Genomic DNA, 19,351 nt, shown 5'->3' on the forward strand with positions numbered 1-19,351 from the left:
CTCAAACAGCTAATGAAAACAGTTTAAATACTAATACACTAGACAAACAGCTTAATGCCTTTACAGAAAGCATGTTTGAACCAGGATGGAAACTTGGGAGAAACATGGTTAAACGTGACCTTCAAAAGAAGAAAAAATGTTTTAGCTTGTGATCTTTGCTTCTTGATGATGTATAAAGACAGAATGAAGAGTGTTTTTTCTTTTTTTTGAGGGGGGAGGGGGCAAAGGGGGATTCCTACCTCTCTCCTTTAAGGGTAGTATGAAACTGAGGAAAAGGTTCTGCCTGTTTGTTACCAAGGCTTTGTCTACCCCCATAAGACTCCATGCCAATTAGAGTACTCACGAAGTTATGACAAGACAGAGACAAACCTCAACAATTAAGATAGGGAAAGAAATTTTAATCAGAGCTTGTCTACACTTGAATTGCTGCAGCTGCACCACTGTAGCGCTTCAGGGTAGACACTACCTATGCCTACAGGAGTGGTTCTCCCATCAACATAGGTAATTCACCTCTCTGAGAGGCAGTAGCTAGATCAACAGATCTGATGAAGTGAGCTGTAGCTCATGAAAGCTTAAATAAATTGGTTAGTCTCTAAAGTGCCACTAGTACTCCTTTTCTTTTTTCTTAGATCAACAGAAGAATTCTTCCCTTGACCTAGCACTGTCTAACAGGGACTTAGGGGCATGGATTTTTCACACCTCTGAGCAATATAGTTATGGTGACCTATTTTCTTGTGCAGACCAGGCCTTACTGTTCCAAACTCCAAAATACCCAATTAATTTGCACCCCTATACATCCACATCACACTTAAATCACAAAGTTACCAAAAAAATGAGACATTTGCCCAAAGGCTTGACATCAATTGAGTGTTTCTTGGAACTGTCAATAATATTAGCATTTAAATGATTTCAAACAACAGCTAATCAAGGTGAATGGTGAGAGCCAGAAGGTATGAGAAAATAATGGTTTCCAAGAAGCAGTTATGGTCTATCATGTCAAAAATCTAAATCTTTAGCAATACCTAAAAAGAGAAGGTAGTTTGAGTCACTTTGTCAATTCACAGACTAAAATGTCATGAACTAGCATACTAAGAAGAACCTGTCATAACTGTCAATTTAAAAAGAACCAAGAAAAGTACTGAGCTCAAGAGTTTCAAACTCATTCTGCACTGAGGGCTAAATTATGGTCCATCAGCCAGGTTAGAGATTCAGAATTACATAATATACTCAATTTATGGCACAACTCCCACTTTACAGTTATTTATTATTTGATAAGGAGATCTTACTGATACATTCAGCATCACTAACACAAAAATATGCTCAGGAAAATATGCTTAGCATTAGTATCACCACTGCTCAACCTTAATTTCCATTCCTTCCTGATCCTCCTTTCTATGTGTGTGTATACGCACATGCACGAACATTCCTTTTTTTCCCCCTTTGCATTCCTTTTGTTGCAGTGACTGCCAATTCCTACCATCTGTGGATAGGTCTTCAAAGCAAATGAAGATGTGATTGTAATGCAGAAAGGCATACCCATGCTAGCTTTAATCTAGTTAGCTCAGATAACATTGGTAGTGAAGATGTTGCTTCCTGGGCTTCAGTGGGGTAAGCGCCCTAGTATAAGCCCGCCAAGGAACCTGGGTACAGACTCAGGTAGCTAGCCTGAGCCAAAGCATCTTCACTTCTTACTACCTGCACGGGCTAGATTAAAACTACAGCAGGTATGCCTACCCACACTACAGTCAAACCTTCATTTGCTGCGTATATTTACCTATGAAAGTCAGTTCCACTGCCTTCCATCATTAAAATGATAAGCAATGACACAGTAATGTGTCACCGTTAGGCTTTAGAGCCAGCACCCCCATTAATCTCACTGGGGGATAAGGGAATTCAGAGCTGCCAGGGTTATTGTTTCAGATTATCTACAGACTCAGGAACGCAATACTGCTTCACACTTGGTGCATATTTGGAAGTTTATCTTTGCAACTACGAGGGCAATAAATTTTAAATAAATAAATAAATAAATAAAAGCTGAGATACTGCAGAATTTGATTATGCCATGTAGGCCACATACATATCCCAAAGCAGGCTTGGTTCAGCATTTCTCGAACTGGGGATCCCAACCCAAAAGGGGGGGGGGGTCACAAGGCTATTGTAGTGGGGTCACAAAATCAAAAAAATATTGCCGGGGGAAGAAGAGCTGGAGGGAAGGGGGTATAGCAGCTGCCGCTCTCAGGTCACCCAGCTCTGAAGGCAGCACCACCACCAACAGCAGCGCAGAAGTAAGGGTGGCAATGCTCCTATTAGTATGTACATTAATTTGCTATCACTTTTTTAAGGGGGAGTGTCATCACAGCCTAAAATATTTTTAAAGGGGAACCCAGCAAAAAAAGTGTGATAACCCATGTGTTAGGTGGACCATTCCATTTTCAGTATGGAAGAAAAGAGTTACATTTACTTAATCCAAAATCAGCTACCTGTAATTAATCTGTATTTTTAATCAACTTTTCAGATTTATCTCACACTGAGATTACTAATTTACTTTCCTGACAAAATATTTTTGTGGGAGGGCGAACGCTAATCTTTTGTCATATTAAACTGTTCACTTTCCTGGTTTTTGCTCTCAGACACATTCAAGAGTTCTATGAAGTACTGAAACTTTTCTGCCTCACAGTTCCTGTACCAGATGAACAGTAGTGGAACTGACAGAGGAATCTAACACGATGTGATTTTGCATCTTTAAGAGTGAAAAAGGACAACAGAGAACACATCTGTTGATCCAGAATAAAATGGGACTACTTAGGGCTTATCTACACAGGAAAATTTACTAGAATAGCTATTGCTAAATAAGCTTTTCTGCAATAAGCTTCTGTTATTCCAGAACTAAGTATTCACAAAGAAAGCTATCTGCAAATATTATTCTAGTCAGTTTCCCCATGTAGACAAGCCCTTTATAAGACACAAATGTATTACTATATAAAGAATCTGGTACACATCCCCTACTTCTAGTCCAATTTCCCTTGGCAACAAGCTGAATGAGGTTCTTAAGGCAAGAGTCTACCAAACATAGTATTTTTAAAAAAGAGGGGGGGGGGTGCCCAAAAAGGAGTCAAGGCAAAAGCAGAAGATAGATTGAACATCACAAAAGTGCATGAATATATAATCAGAAATTTTTTTTAAAAAATCCAGATATTTAGCATCTGTTTATCGTCACCACCATGTTAACATACAAATGTTCTTATACATTTTACATAAAGAGCAGAATTATCAGAGACATAGATAAACACAATTTGTTGGGGAAGAGTCAACATGGTTTTTGTAAAGGGAAATTATGCCTCACCAATCTACTAGAATTCTTTGAGGGGATCAACAAGCATGTGGACAAGGGCGATCCAGTGGATATAGCATACTTCGATTTTCAGAAAATCTTTGACAAGGTCCCTCACCAAAGGCTCTTAAGCAAAGTAAGCTGTCCTGGGATAGAGGGAAGGTCTCTCCCAGATCGCTAACTGGTTAAAAGATAGGAAACAAAGATTAGGAATAAATGGTCAGTTTTCAGAATGGAGAGAGGTAAATAGTAGTGTCCCCCAGGGGTCTTTACTGGGACCAGTGCTGTTCAACATATTCATAAATGGTCTGAAAAAAAGGGGGTAAACTTGAGGTGGCAACATTTGTAGGTGATACAAAACTACTCAAGATAGTTAAGTCCAAAGCAGATTGCCAAGAGTTACAAAGGGATCTTACAAAACTGGCTGACTGGGCAACAAAATGGCAGATGAAATTCAATGTTGATACATGCAAAGTAATGCACATTGGAAAATATCATATAAAATCATGGAATCTAGATTAGCTGTTACCACTCAAGAAAGAGAACTTGGAGTCACCGTGGACAGTTCTCTGAAAACATCCATTTAATGTGCAGCGGCAGTCAAAAAAGTGAACAGAATGTTGGGAATCATTAGGAAAGGGACAGATGATAAAAAGAAAATATCATATTGCCTCTATATAAATCCATGGTATGCCCACATCTTGAATACTGCATGCAGAAACCAAGCACCAATTATAGAAGTTGTAACAGAACATTGCATCCACAATAGCTGTCCTGTTTCAGGTGTATACCAAGCACCATGTCCACACATAACACATCCTAAGCCATTGCAAAAGAACTGTGTTGTGGTGGTCCCTGCACACAGTTCCCCATCTTCTCCCTGTGCTATTTTTTCCCTGAAAGATGTAAGTGCTTACATTTGACAAGTGAAACAAGAAGGGCTAAGGAAAACTGAAATCTCAATGAAACATCATATACCCAGAGTGCAGAATTTCCTCTGAGTAGTGGGAGAGGTATTGTGGGACAGTACTGGGAGGGATGCCTCCAATGCCAGCACTTTCTGTCCACATTAGTACTACAACCATCCAAAATGACCAAATGCCTTGCTTTGAAGAGCAAATTAAAACTATGCTGACATCACCTGAGCACCACTGGAGAGACAACAGGATTTAGTAGGCAGAGCTGGATTAGGAGTCAGCCAGGAACAGAAACCAGATCTCCTCTGTCACTGACCTGTTGTGTGACCTTAGCCAAGTTACTTCACCTCTCTACCTGTTTCCCTCCACCATTTGTCTGTTTTGTCTCTTTTACTTATATTATAAACTCTTCAGAGCAGGATCTCTCTATATATATATCTCTGTACAGCGCCTAAAGGTATGCTGGGATTCTCTTTAAAATGTCCCGTATATCGATGTCCTACAACAAGGACTTAACACTGTTAGCAGCCATAATTATTAACTAATCTTTAACCATGCTATGTGTTGAAACAAACTACATTTAGAGACAACCAGTTATCTAACTGGTTATAAACTTGAGGTTAAAAAGCTGGACTATGGATAGTATGCAGTGTAGTTGTGGCCATGTTGATATTAGAGACACAAGGTGGGTTAGATAGCATCGTCTATCTTTTAAGTTGGTCCAGTAAAAGACATAACCTCATCTACATTGTCTCTGTACTATAGATAGGACAGAAGGCCACGTAACCGTTAAAAACACAACATAAAAATAAATAACTCACCATAACCAACGATCAGAAGTTACTTAATTTTTCATTACTATCTTGATTTGAAAATGACTTTCAAAAAACATTTTGACCATATCTGGGCATAAGACCATGTTTGCCAAACCCACTCTGACTGCTCACCGCCACATTTTTTTGAGATACACAAAAATGGCTCTACTACAGTAGACTTTTTTGTAGCACAGACACTACTAAATTTAATTTATCCACACCTGTTATGTACTCCACCTTACAAAATAGCTTCTCATGAAGATTCAGAGAGCACATTGTATAGTGGTAACTCAGGAACCAGAAGGCAGGTGTTCCAGGGTGTGCAATGTCTTTCTAATTTCCAAAGCTATGCAACATACAACAGTAAAGTATATCAGGACTTCTGACAATGTTATTTGAAACTAACCTTTACATCTGTCATTTTCCATTCTGTATCCCAATAGCATTCTCTTGGTCTACCGTGCCCTTACAAATTAACTGATCATCATATTTAAATAATAGGGAGATCTTGTTTGTTAAGTAGACTGTTGTTGTTGTTATGATATATAGATATATATAAAGATAGACAGATAGCTATACATACAATATATATTTATATCTCACATAATACACCGAAGAGACCAATTTCACCTCCTGGCCAGCCTGATCCAGATGCCTTTCATTGTTTTAGATACTGGTCCCATTACCAAAATGGGCAAGAAGATTTTCTAGGGAACACATGAATTTTCCACCAAATTAGACTACAGTAGAGCAAAATGAAAGGCAAATGCAACCTCAACACCTGTTGTTGATGTTAATATTGGCAGTAAGTTGCTAAGAATAAGATTGTGATTGCTTTGTAATTTTACTAAGCAAAATTACAAAATAAAAGGGAGCATAAAAGGGACCACTTATAAACAATCTTGAATAAATTCCAAACCACAGTAATCCATGCATTCCTGGTCTCTATATCTAGGAACAGAGCCACATCCTATAAAATACAGCTGCCCATCTGCTTTGCAACACAAATGATTATGAAAGTATCACCTCAGTGCTCCTGATGCCCCAAATAATCAAGTTCAAAATCTTTATCCTGATATTCAAAGTCCTTCAAGGGACCGGCCCTAGCTAGTTTGAAGATCACTCCTTCTTGCACTCACAACGTCCTATATTCTGTTGAAAGAGTAAGGGCTTATCTGCACTTGAAATGCTACAGCAGCGCAGATCCAGCATTGGAGCTGTGTTGCTGTAGTGCTTTAGTGTAGACACTACCTACAGCAACAGGAAGAATCTCCCACCAGCATAGGTAATCCACTTCTCTGAGAGAACGTAGCTAGGTCAACAGAGGAATTCTTCCATTGGCCTAGCGCTGTCTACACTGGGGGTTAGGTTGTCTTAACTATCTCACTCAGGGGTTTGGAATTTTCATAGCCCTGAGCAACGCAGCTGGGCCAACCTAAGTTTAGCATAGACCAGGCCTAAACTCTGACCAATAGGACGAGACTTCTGAATGCATGAACTGCCACTTAAGATGAATTTAGCCTACAGTATTCACTCTTACAAAAGACAGAAGTGGTCAAGGCCATCACCACTTTCAGAATTAAATGCAGAACTCAATTCTTTGATTTACCTCTACCTTAATAAGGTTTCCCCTGTAACCCTCTTCCCTCTCTCTCTCACACACACACACACAAAACTAAAGAAGTTACCTATCCTAGAGCCTGGAGAGGAAGCAAATATTGTTATTTCTATTTTTAACTATATGGGAGATGCTTGCATACTATAGTGACAGGGACCACAAAAGCACCTAAATGGATACATTTACCAGGGAAGGACAGTCACGTCACCCAATAATTTATATTCTCAAACAATCTGGAATAACTTCCATATAGAAATTAATTGCGTTAATGGTGACATTGTTTTGGTATCTGACCTTACCATAACTGCTAAGCCTGAGGGTCCAAAAATCTGGAGGTTTTATGCAAATTATAGTATGCCTTAACTGAGTAATAATGAATATATATCACTCCATTTGCTTTTATTTATAAAGAAAAAAACATTTACCACTTCTCTCAGCCCTCACCACAGTATTAGCTGTTCTGCTCCAGAGACAGGCATGCTATAAAAGTCAGTAAAAAAAATTTATAAGATATTTTGGTGCCTGTTTTGGCCTAGTGAAATTGAAGCAAAAGATGAATTTACACACTTGAGCCTAAGGCACCATGGTCATGAGGGAAAATGCACTGTCCAGTGTTCCCTCTAAGCTACGCAGATGCATGGCCACCCAAGAGTCAATCAAGTGCAGCACACTTGATTAGTAGAACCACGCACATCCAGTGACTTATGTTCAGGTGCCCCCTGCTGCTCTGCAGCCACATTACTCCTGCCCTCTGCCTTGTAGCACCTGGCTAGTTGCTCCCGGGACCGTCCTGCTCGCTGTGCAGAGCCAAGGGGGGGTGCTGATATCAGGGTGTCCCCCTGCCCGCTGCCCACATACCCCATCTCCACAGAGCAGGGGAGGGCAGACAGGGCTCAAGAGCAGGACGGAGCAACTGAAGGAGCCTTCAGACTGGTGAGTGCCTCTCTGCTTAAAGAGACATAGCAGTCTCTCATACACTTTCCCAGCAGCCAGTACACACACACAGTTCCCAACACATACTTCTTGGTACTTCCTGCAATGTACATATATTCTCTGTAATTTTATTCTTTCAAAATGCTGTTATTTTAGTTTTTTGACTGGTCTATGCATTTCATAATTTTATTTCTCTCTTTATGCTTAAATTTTATTCTTTGAGTAGTGAATTCTAAACTGCCTTCCCTGTCCTGGCTGGAGTAATTATCCCTATGGTCATTTTCTTTTAATACGCACACACACATCAATCTCTCTCTCTCTCTCTCTCTATTTTATGTTTTTTGTTTCTACTAGTGGCGCACATCACCTTGATATTGATGCACATAACAATATTCATTCCGCACATGGATGGAAAAAACTTTGAGGGAATATTGACACTGTCCCACCCAAACCAAGTTAAAAAAACCATGTTAACTCCATTCATGTTACACACCCCGAAGTAGCAGAAACCGGATACTCCTGGTTCCTTTAGGGTGACACACTCTCTCTGGGAGCTGTGAGTCACAAGGCCCTGCTGTGTCACTAGCCATACGTTGATCCTCCCAACAGCTCGTACAAAGTCCCCGCTGCACACACAGAAAGTCAGGTATGCTATCCCCGCATCCTGTAGTCTCTACTTTTGCCTACTGACAAAGTGGAGGTGAAACATTCTAGCCACACATGCTCACCAGTTCCCTTCTGACAAGTCTCCCCTCACCCTTATCTGCCTCTTTGTCTCTCTTTCCCGTGCTTCTCCTTTTGAGCATTTTCCCTTGGAAGGAAAGTACCTGTTTCCCATAACCAAGGGGTGATCAGCAGCAGCAGGAAACAAGAGAAGGGAGAGAGAAGGAGCCAGTGCCCTCAACTCAGGGGTACTCAGGAGAGGCAAGGTGGGTGTAGCGGTAAAAGAAACAGATTTGCTTAATGCTGCAGGGCTTGGCAGCAGCAGCAGGGAAGGGGTGGAGGCTGGAAAATAATCTCCTCTTTGACCCCCCCTGGTGGGGGGGGTTGTGGCATCTGTGTGAAGGACCAAGAAGGGACCTCATTTGCCTGTGTCATACCAAGTACCAGCTATCCCTCTCCCCACAGCTCCTCCTTAATATGGGTCTCAGCCCTGGACTGGAGCAACTCAGTTGAGATCATAAAGACTAGAAGTGTATGAGAAAGGCGCACCTCAGCCTCATTTTCTGGTGATCTTCCCACTTCTCAGAACATTCAGGCATGCATTCAGGAGCCCAAGAGATGGCAGCCAAAAATCAGAAGACCAAGCAGGTCTGGTCCAAGGAAAACTGGAGACTTAATAAGTATGCCTTTGAGCACTAAAAACCAAATATATTACCAAATGAGCATGACAGTCCTACAAAGCAGTAGCTAGAATTACAGCAGCATTGTGATACTAACTCCGAGTACTACCTTTAGACAGCAACAATGCTAGTACAAACACTAGCAACATGTTCAAAACATGTACTACTGTCATGCTACCAGAATTACTAGCGACTTAACCTCTGCCTGGCACTCTGTTATTCTCACCTTGAGGGCTGAGTTAGCAGGAACTCTGGTGGCATCAGTGGTTAGTGCTGTAACCACTAGTTAGTGCTACATGTCTAGTGGCAGGTAAAGAGCTTGAGTCCTACCTGTAGTGAAATTAAACTTTAAAAAAAAAAAATTAATTTCCTGACTCCCTGCACACAAACAGCTGCTAAAAGCACCACAGAACTCAAGGACTCCTAGTTAACTCTTCCCCTGTAATGAAACTAATATGGAAGAGCCAAGAGGCCCCAGTGCAAGCAGGTCTTACTGATACCATGTGTACCAGAGGGAGTAGCTAAGGGTGAACTCCAATGACTTACCCACATTTAGTGCTTGTATCATGCCAGTTTATAGTGCATATGTGGCAGCAATGTGGCAGCAATGTGACAGCAGTGCTGAAAGCTGATATCACATTGTTATTATGATTTCACACTCAGGATTCTAATTATGCATCTTTTCAAAACACACACAAACATCATGGGCATAGCAATGAACAAACTAAAAAAGCTGGCATCATGACAATTTTGATTACAGCTTCTTGTACTGACATGTGAAGCCTTGGATGTGTGCACTGGAAAAAAACTGCTTAAGGATGATCTTACAGCAGTGGTGGGCAACCTGCGGCCCACAGCCCGCGCTGCTTCCCGCAGCTCCCATTGGCTGGGAACAGCAAACCGCAGCCACTGGTAGCTGCAGGCCATGCAAATGTAAATAAACTGTGTGGCGGCCCGCCAGCCGATTACCCAGATGGGCCACAGGTTGCTCACCACTGTCTTACAGGCTTTTTAGCTACTGGGAGGAGTATTTAAATTTATTTCAATTTACTTCTTATCATTTATGCTATTTGCTTGCTTTTCAGTACTCTGATTAGTGCCATTGTCCAAGCTAGTCTATTTGAATTTCCAAAACACAAAGCAAACAATTTAAATAAAAGTCATTATTTCCACTGAATTGTGTTTTCCATGATTGTGCCAGATGCTGGCTTGAAAACCAAAGAGATGGCAGCATTCCACTTATCTAATAGACACACGCAATACAAGTTGCACCAGTGCGAACAAGCACTTCCAACAGATCACCAACCTGATCTGAAGTGAAAACTACTATTCAGTCTCCATCCGCACAGTTGCCAAGTGGCCCAAAGACATCAGTTAGTCCAAGCTGTGATGTGGATACCCATCTACTTGAAACAAAACTAGAAGTACTAACTTAGGGTATATCTACGCTTAAACCACCACTGCGGCACAGTTACAGCTGTGCTGCTGTAGCACTTCAGCATAGACACTACCTACTCCAACAAGAGGAGTTCTCCCATCGGAATAAATAATCCAACTCCCCAAGAAGCAGTAGGTAGGTCAATGGAAGAATCATTTCACTGACCTAGCACTGTCTACTCATGGGTTAGGTCAGCACAGCTATGTTTCTCAAGTGTGGATTTTTCACACCCTTGACACACAGCTATGTCAATGTAAGTCCCACAGCGAAGACCAAACCTTATTTTATATAATAGCCACATGGTAAAACTTTCAGGTCACTATTAACAGAGGCTGGATTCAAACTGGGAACTCAGGGGTGAAAAACTCCATTATCGCATTACTAGTATCTTGAGACACTTCCCTTTCATTTAATTATTTTTTTAAAAAATAGACATGCAGACATTAGACTCACATTACTTTTTTTGAATGTAATCTCCCCATGGCCATTCGCCACACTCTAAGCCAGTGTTTCTCAATGACTGGTCCCCGAGATTAGATATATATATATATATATATATATATATATATATATATATAGAAAGGCAGCAAGCCAGTCCTTGGTATCAAAGAGGTTAAGAAACACTGCTCTAAACCTACAATTTAGGCCTCATCTATTTGTCTGTATATTTTTAATGAAGTGTGCTCTTACAAGAATAGCAGTTTTCATCTTTGAGCTTTTGAACAAGATTCTATAGTCTGGGGCCTTATTCTATGTGTACCCATTGTATTTTTCCCCATGTCTATATAGCAACCAGCACTACACCAAAAGTAATCCAAAAGTAGTTTTGCTAGTCTCCTTTAAAGTACTAGAAACATTTCCTTTGACTTATATGTCCATCAATGAATGCCTGGCAGCAGCAAATTTTCCCAGTGTCACCTGCTGTTAAAGACATACTGTCAAGTCTGAGAAATCAAAAACAGAATACTTTTAAAATCGTATATTTAATAGGAATATTATCTGATGTGCAAGTATGATGACACAGGGAAGACACAAACTGCCTATTGACATGCAAGACCTTGATTAAGTGGACATTTTAAAATTAATTCTGGAGGGACTATAGTATATATGCTCTACAAAATTATTACTTTAAAGATATTCTATATCTGACAGTGTCTTAACACTGTGGAATTTAATTTACCACTAACCCCCAAGCTTTCTCCTGCTGTTTTGTAACAGGACTAATAAGTAGTATTTGTTACTCACCTTAAATATATCTACTTTTAATTCCATAATCAATTTATCTATCCATATTCACTGCAAAGTTATAGTACTTTTTCTTAAAAAAAAAAAAAAAAAAAAAAAAAAAAAAAAAAGACTTCCCAGTTTGGAATCATAACATTTCATGCTTGCTGAACATTTTTCTTCCAGTTCACTGAAAGGGCAAAATTGGACCCACTAATAAGCTGTGATATTTAACTAGTCACCTCCTAATTCACACATGTTCCATCAACACATACTTTCATGTCTCTGAAATCCAACTGAGCTCTTTATATACTCAAGTACTCTTCATCACTCCTCTTCTGATCACATACTTGCCAGCTTTTATAGACAAGGTTTTTTTTAATTGGTCTAATATCAAAGATTTTCAAAAAGTCTAGGTAGTTTTGTTTCCCAGACACCCAGTTAGTTGAGCTCATTTCAAACATACAGACATTTATTAGATTGCCATATCCTTTTATGAAAAAATTGTGTTGACCTATAAATTATACCATAGTTTACTACACGGATAATAATATATTAACATTTGTCTTGCTTATCCTTGCAACAATTCAGCATATCCAAAACAAGACTGTTTTTAACAGAATTATATGGATGCATTCACATAACAAGCTTTTTATGACCAAGACTGCATGAGTGCATTCTGGGACTTTTGAAACATGTCCTAGAACCAGTTCTCAGCTTGTTGCTGGAAAGAGGGGCCTTGGGATAATTTAAAAATGAGAGCCACTGCACTGTATGATGGTGTTAACACAACTGTCTGAACTGGGTCAGCTGTTACAATCATGGCTTTCTGTCTTTTCTTGTATAAGCCTTTGTAGATTCCAGTTCACTCACACCTGAGCGTAAAACCCCATCCCAAGTGTTGCAATTAATTCATAAAATTAAGTTTGTGAATTGACTGGAACAGCTGTTGCTTGTGGCTACAAAGCACCACTAGTTCAAAGAATTCCAATCCATGGTTATCTACAATGCCTTTTAACCAATGTATAGCGCAGAGAGCCTGTGTGTTCCCAGTATGCCTCTGGTTCACATCAAGGATAATCCCACTACTGAAGTCAACGTTACAACTACTGTAACCTACAGAAGTTAGAATTGTAAAAGACCTTTAAAATAATCTAATCTAGTCCCCTTGACAATATAGAATTGTTTCCTACGTTATGCCGTGTAATCTGGTTTCATCCAGGTTCTTGGTTCTTCTCTAAAAATAATTATCCACTCCTCTCTGATACATCAGAGCCTCCCTCTTTCCCAGTAAGGTCTTGAATATTTTTATTAGCTGTCTGAATACTTCCTTCAGAATTCTAGGACAGCTCTTGTCTGATCTTTGATTCTTATATCCCCAAGAGTTCTGACACTGTTATTTCTTCTTTTTTAAGGCAAGTCCATGATTTTTTTATCTCTCTTTGGAAACAGGGCAAAGATTCAAAGTGTGTGAAAGTATATCAATATTCTCCTCTAGCTACCTCGTAAAAGACCTACAATCTCTTTTATCCAACTTTTGTCTTTTGCAGTCAAGAAAGTTGCATTTTTAAAGGGAAAAGTAATACGTCAAATTATTTTAAAAATTCCTTAACTATTCACAGAAATATCCCACACAGATTAAAGGCACATCAATCCGATATCTAGGAATGTTAAATTTAAAAAAAAATAGTTTGTAACAGTTTTTAAGCCTTACAAGAGAGGCTCTCTCTTGAAAAGTAGTTTACTATGAAAAAGCAGAAAGAACACAGGACATAACGCTGATATATTGTGTTACACAAATATTACCCTGCAGCGATTGTAAAACTGAAATTCTGCTTGACTGTTGAAAAAATAATTTAATAGAAACATTTCCACTGTTTAAATTTCTTAAACGCTTATTTTCACCGACCTACGTACCCCATCCTGAAAGCTGCTCCTTCTGGGCAGGCTCCTGTGCCTGTATGGACTTTACTGAAGTCAATGGGTCTGCCCACAAAGCAGGTTGCAGGATTGAGGCCTAAATCTGAAGGATTTGTTAACCATATAACATGCTAAGTATTCTTTCGTCCCTATCTTAGAGTTAACTTGGTTTTAATGTTTCCAGCTCTACACTTTAACCAGAGTTTTCTAATAGTCACGTCCCAATAGTACTTTCTTACTGTAGATTACTTTTTACATTCTCAAAAAGAAAAGGAGGACTTGTGGCACCTTAGAGACTAACACATTTATGCTCAAATAAATTTGTTACTCTCTAAGGTGCCACAAGTCCTCCTTTTCTTTTTGTGAATACAGACTAACACAGCTGCTATTCTGAAACCTTTTCACATTCTATAGTTCACATATGCTGAAGCTATTATCATAAACTTCACATCACTGCATTCATTATTGTTTTAAATAAAAACGAACCATACATCCCATTACTAATGCTGAATTGCATTTTGAGGCTTCTTTTATAGTACTACAACACAAGATTAATTATTTTTCAAAACACTAAGATCTTTCCCATCCCTTCCAGAGGAAGAGGATTCAAGAAAGAAATCCATGCAAGTTAGTTCATTTTCCATGTCTCATATGCAACATCACCACCAAAACAAACCTTTCTAACACTGCCTTTTACGTGTCTCCTAGGCCCCTTACAGAAAGGCCCTCAGTTTCAACACAGCATCAGTCCTCAGAAATTCTGTTTCTACAGAGCTACAGCCCATCACATAAAGGTACACTCAAACTCTCACTAAGATATGTACAGTACTGAACACAAAAGCCTAAAAAGCTTAAAATTTGTATGACACATCCAATCAACTGTACGACAGCCCGGTACATAGCATGCCAAGCAACCTTAAAACAAGGGGAAAACACAACCTGCCTGCAAGTATTTTCTTAAAATAATCTGCCTTTGAGTTTATAGTATAACATGCCAAGAAATCTCAGGCAGCACCACCTGCCAACTACTGCATTCCCCACAACTCATCAGCACAGCAGCTCCTGCTTGTCCCCGGTCCCCCCTTCCCTACCTCTACGCAGACATTATTAGAGGAAAACTTTGGCCGGCCGGCCACACACACGTGTAGGGACGAAGCAGGAGCAGCTGAGCATGGCCACCTCCTCCTTCTCCCACAATGCAACGTGGGCTTTCGCATTTTAAGCTATTTCCTCACAGGATCAAACGCAAGAAGCCAAAAACCCACCGCAAAAAAAGCTCCCCGCACCCCCGGGGGCAGACACTCGCTCCCTACCCGCCCCTGCAGCCCCGTTTCATCCAAGGCCCCGACATGCCCGGAGCTTCCGGCGGCGGCGCGTGTGATGGAACCACCCCTGGACTCACCGCCCCTCCGCCCTGCCCCACCGCCCGCCCGGCCGGGGCGGCGCAGCCCCTGTGTGGGGCCAGGGAGCCGGCGATACTCACACGCGTCGATCTCCTCCGGCAGGTCCTCCTGGAGCAGCGACAGATCTAGGGGAAAGACACAATGAGACGCCCCCGCCGCCTCGACGCGCCCCCGCGGCCCCCTCCCGCCTCCATGCGCGGGGGGGGGGGGGCGCGTCGCCCCACAGCCGCCCGCTCCCCGCACACACAAGGGCCGCTCCCCGCAGCAGGCGGAGCTGGGGGGGGGGGTGGGGAGGGGGCGCTGCCCGTGCCCGGGCATAGCCGGGGATGTGGGGCGGTGCCAGGGCCCCCCCGGCGCGCGGGAGGGCGGTTGGTACCTACCCGCCATCTTGCCGTAGGCCCCCCGCCCGGTGCTACATGGAAGCCGCCGCGACAGGAGGAGGGGAGGCGCCGTACGGTCCGGGCCCGCTGGCGGCGTCTCCGAGTGTCCCCGAGAGAGACTCGCAGGCAGCGAGCGAGGGAGGGGTCTGAGCCGGACACGCCGCTCCCGCCTCCGCCAGGGAGAGTCACACAAGCGCGGCCCTCCCCGCCCCTCGCTCCTGACTGACTCACGGAGCCGCCTCCAGGGCAGCGACCGGGGACCCGCCGGCCCTACAGGGGGCAGCCAGGGCACGCACCCTGCCCCGGCACTGCCCCCCGGGCGCGGGGACTATTTCACACTTGGCCCTGGCTCTGCACTTCTTCTCCAGCCCAACGGCCGCCTGGCCCGGGCACTGCGCCCTGGCACTTCCCCCCCCCCCCCGCAACCCCGCCCGCTGGGCCCTGGCACTTCCCCTCCCCTGCACACTGTGCCTCCTTCTGCCAACCCCACACACTGCGCGCCCTGGCACTCCCTTCCCCCAGCCCCGCACGCTGGGCCCTGGCACCGTGCCTCCTTCTGCCAACCCCACACACTGCGCGCCCTGGCACTCCCTTCCCCCAGCCCCGCACGCTGGGCCCTGGCACCGTGCCTCCTTCTGCCAACCCCACACACTGCGCACCCTGGCACTTCATTCCCCCCACCCCGCACGCTGGGCCGTGCACACTGTGCCTCCTTCTGCCAACCCCACACACTGCGTGCCCTGGCACTCCCTTCCCCCAGCCCCGCCCACTGGGCCCTGGCACCGTGCCTCCTTCTGCCAACCCCACACACTGCGCTCCCTGGCACTCCCTTTCCCCAACCCCGCACACTGGGCCCTGGCACCGTGCCTCCTTCTGCCAACCCCACACACTGCACGCCCTGGCACTCCCTTCCCCCAGCCCCACACGCTGGGCCCTGGCACCGTGCCTCCTTCTGCCAACCCCACACACTGCGCACCCTGGCACTTCATTCCCCCCACCCCGCACGCTGGGCCCTGCACACTGTGCCTCCTTCTGCCAACCCCACACACTGCGTGCCCTGGCACTCCCTTCCCCCAGCCCCGCCCACTGGGCCCTGGCACCGTGCCTCCTTCTGCCAACCCCACACACTGCGCTCCCTGGCACTCCCTTTCCCCAACCCCGCACACTGGGCCCTGGCACCGTGCCTCCTTCTGCCAACCCCACACACTGCACGCCCTGGCACTCCCTTCCCCCAGCCCCACACGCTGGGCCCTGGCACCGTGCCTCCTTCTGCCAACCCCACACACTGCGCACCCTGGCACTTCATTCCCCCCACCCCGCACGCTGGGCCCTGCACACTGTGCCTCCTTCTGCCAACCCCACACACTGCGTGCCCTGGCACTCCCTTCCCCCAGCCCCGCCCGCTGGGCCCTGGCACCGTGCCTCCTTCTGCCAACCCCACACACTGCACGCCCTGGCACTCCCTTCCCCCAGCCCTGCACGCTGGGCCCTGGCACCGTGCCTCCTTCTGCCAACCCCACACACTGTGCGCCCTGGCACTTCATTCCCCCAACCCTTCACGCTGGGCCCTGGCACTGTGCCTCTTTCTGCCAACCCCACACACTGCGCCCTGGCAGTTCCTTCCCCCAACCCCGCACGCTGGGCCCTGGCACCGTGCGTCCTTCTGCCAACCCCACACACTGCACGGCCTGGCACTCCCTTTCCCCAACCCCACACACTGGGCCCTGGCACCGTGCCTCCTTCTGCCAACCCCATACACTGCGCGCCCTGGCACTCCCTTTCCCCAACCCCGCACACTGGGCCCTGGCACCGTGCCTCCTTCTGCCAACCCCACACACTGCGCGCCCTGGCACTTCATTCCCCCAATCCTTCACGCTGGGCCCTGGCACTGTGCCTCTTTCTGCCAACCCCACACACTGCGCCCTGGCAGTTCCTTCCCCCAGCCCCGCACGCTGGGCCCTGGCACTTCCCCACCCCTGCACCCTGTGCCTCCTTCTGCCAACCCCACACATTGCGTGCCCTGGCACTTCATTCCCCCCACCCTGCACGCTGGGCCCTGGCACTGTGCCTCTTTCTGCCAACCCCACACACTGCCCCCTGGCACTTCCTTCCCCCAACCCCGCACATTGGGCCCTGGCACTGTGCCTCCTTCTGCCAACCGCACATGCTGGGCCCTGGCACTTCCCTAGCCCCACACACTGTGCCTCCCTCCTCCAACCCCACACGCTGCCCCCTGCTCTGGCACTTCCTTCCCCCAGCCCTGTGCCCTGGCACTTCCCCCAAACCCGACACACTAGGCCCTGACACTTCCCCAACCCTGCACACTGCCCTAGCGCTGCGCCTCCTTCTCCTCCTCCCCTCAACCTGCACCCGGGCACTTCCTTCCCCCAACTCTGCACGCTGAGCCCTGGCACTGTGTCTCCTTGGCCCCCACCCCACACGCTGGGCCCTGGCACTTCCCCAGCCCCACACACTGTGCCTCCTTCCCCCAACCCCACACACTGCCCCCTGTTCTTGCACTTCCTTCCCCCAGCCCTGGCACTTCCACCAAACCCCACACACTAGGCCCTGACACTTCCCCAACCCTGCACGCTGCCCTAGCACTGCACCTCCTTCCCTCCACCCCACAAGCTGCACCCTGGCACTTCCTTCCCCCAACTATATATGCTGAGCCCTAGCGCTGTGTCTCCTTGTCCCCAACCCCACACGTTGCGCCCTGGCACTTCCTTCCCCCAAGCCCCGCACACTGTACCCTGGTGCTGTGGGCTGGCACTTCCAACCCCCATGCTGGGCCCTGGCACTTCCTTATCCCAACCCCACATGCTGGGCCCTGGCGTGGTGCCCCCTTCCTTCAACCCTGCACCTTTGGCCTGGTGCTGCACCTCCTTCCCTCAACCCTGCACACTAGGCCCTGGCTCTGCATCCCCCACAGCCCTGCACACTGGGATTTGGCGCTGCACCCCTCACCCAATCCTGCACGCTGGACCCTGGCACTGCACTTTTACCCGAGAGCAACACACACTTGGGACTACTTCCTGTTAGTTGGCTCTGACATGAATTTCCCCTAAGCTGGTACTGCAGTGTTGCTCCCTCCCCACATACTTAGTACTGACATCCTTTCCCCTTTGCTTGGTACTATTGCTGCCCCCTTCATCACCCACACACTTATTTGGCACTGGATTTACTTCCCTGTTGTTTGGCTTTGATACTATTGCCCATTGGCACTGCCACTATTGTCTTACTTGGCATTCTGTACTTATATGGAAGCCTCTTCCCTATCCTTCTAATCACTTTTCTCGACCTTCACTCTGTCTGCCAATGTCATAGTGGTTTAAAAAAAAAAAAAAAAGAAGAAGTGGGTAACCTAAACTCCATGTTCCCCAAATGAGCAGTGGGTAAACTATATACCCTCAGTTACACTACTCGTGCCTGCAGAGTGCTGTTTGAGTGGAGATAACCAAAACTGAATTCACTGTTCAAGGTTAGGTTGCATCATTGGTTTTTAGAATACTACAGCATGCTCCAGGAGGTGACACAAAAATGCCAAAATTGGACTTTGTGATGTCATTCCACAAAGAGGGATCTTCCAGAGGTGTCACAGTGCAGCAAGGAGGGGATTTGCTGACTCATTCATACTTTAATCCAGGGTTTCTCAAATGCTGCCACTGTGGCTGCACGGGGCCACCAGGGGCTTTTCTTGTGGCCACACCTTCCTGGGTGATGATGGGGGGAGAGGGGACAAAGCAGCTGCACCTCCCCCAGGGCTATCACCAGGGGTGGGTCCAGGCCCCCTTCTGGAGCCACAAACACTGTAGGGGCAGGTAGGGTGACCAGACAGCAAGTGTAAAAAATCGGGACAGGAGCCTATATAAGAAAAAGACCCCAAAATTTGGACTGTCCCTATAAAATCAGGACATCTGGTCGCCCTAGGGGCAGGCAACCAGTATGAGTTCCCCACCTTCCCCAGGAAGGTGGGGAGTGGGCTTCAGCCATGAGGTGGTGGCAGGCTCTGGCCATGTGGCAGCGGGC

General features: G+C 45.8%; 1 protein-coding gene across 2 annotated transcripts in view; it reads right to left on the reverse strand.

The window, feature by feature from the left end:
* Nucleotides 1–15,716, reverse strand: part of PPP4R1 (protein phosphatase 4 regulatory subunit 1) — an 88,759-nt gene extending 73,043 nt beyond the window's left edge. For both annotated transcript variants that reach the window (XM_074944644.1, XM_074944643.1), the window contains exons 1-2: nucleotides 15,323–15,716; nucleotides 15,023–15,067 (exon numbers count right to left, since the gene is read on the reverse strand). In XM_074944644.1, the coding sequence (XP_074800745.1) occupies nucleotides 15,023–15,067; nucleotides 15,323–15,329 (52 nt within the window). In that variant the 5' untranslated portion in view covers nucleotides 15,330–15,716. The remainder of the gene's footprint in view (nucleotides 1–15,022; nucleotides 15,068–15,322) is intronic.
* Between the last annotated feature and the right edge of the window lie 3,635 nt (nucleotides 15,717–19,351).

The sequence above is a fragment of the Natator depressus genome, chromosome 2 (assembly GCF_965152275.1).
Source record: "Natator depressus isolate rNatDep1 chromosome 2, rNatDep2.hap1, whole genome shotgun sequence".
Classification (NCBI taxonomy): Eukaryota; Metazoa; Chordata; order Testudines; family Cheloniidae; genus Natator; species Natator depressus.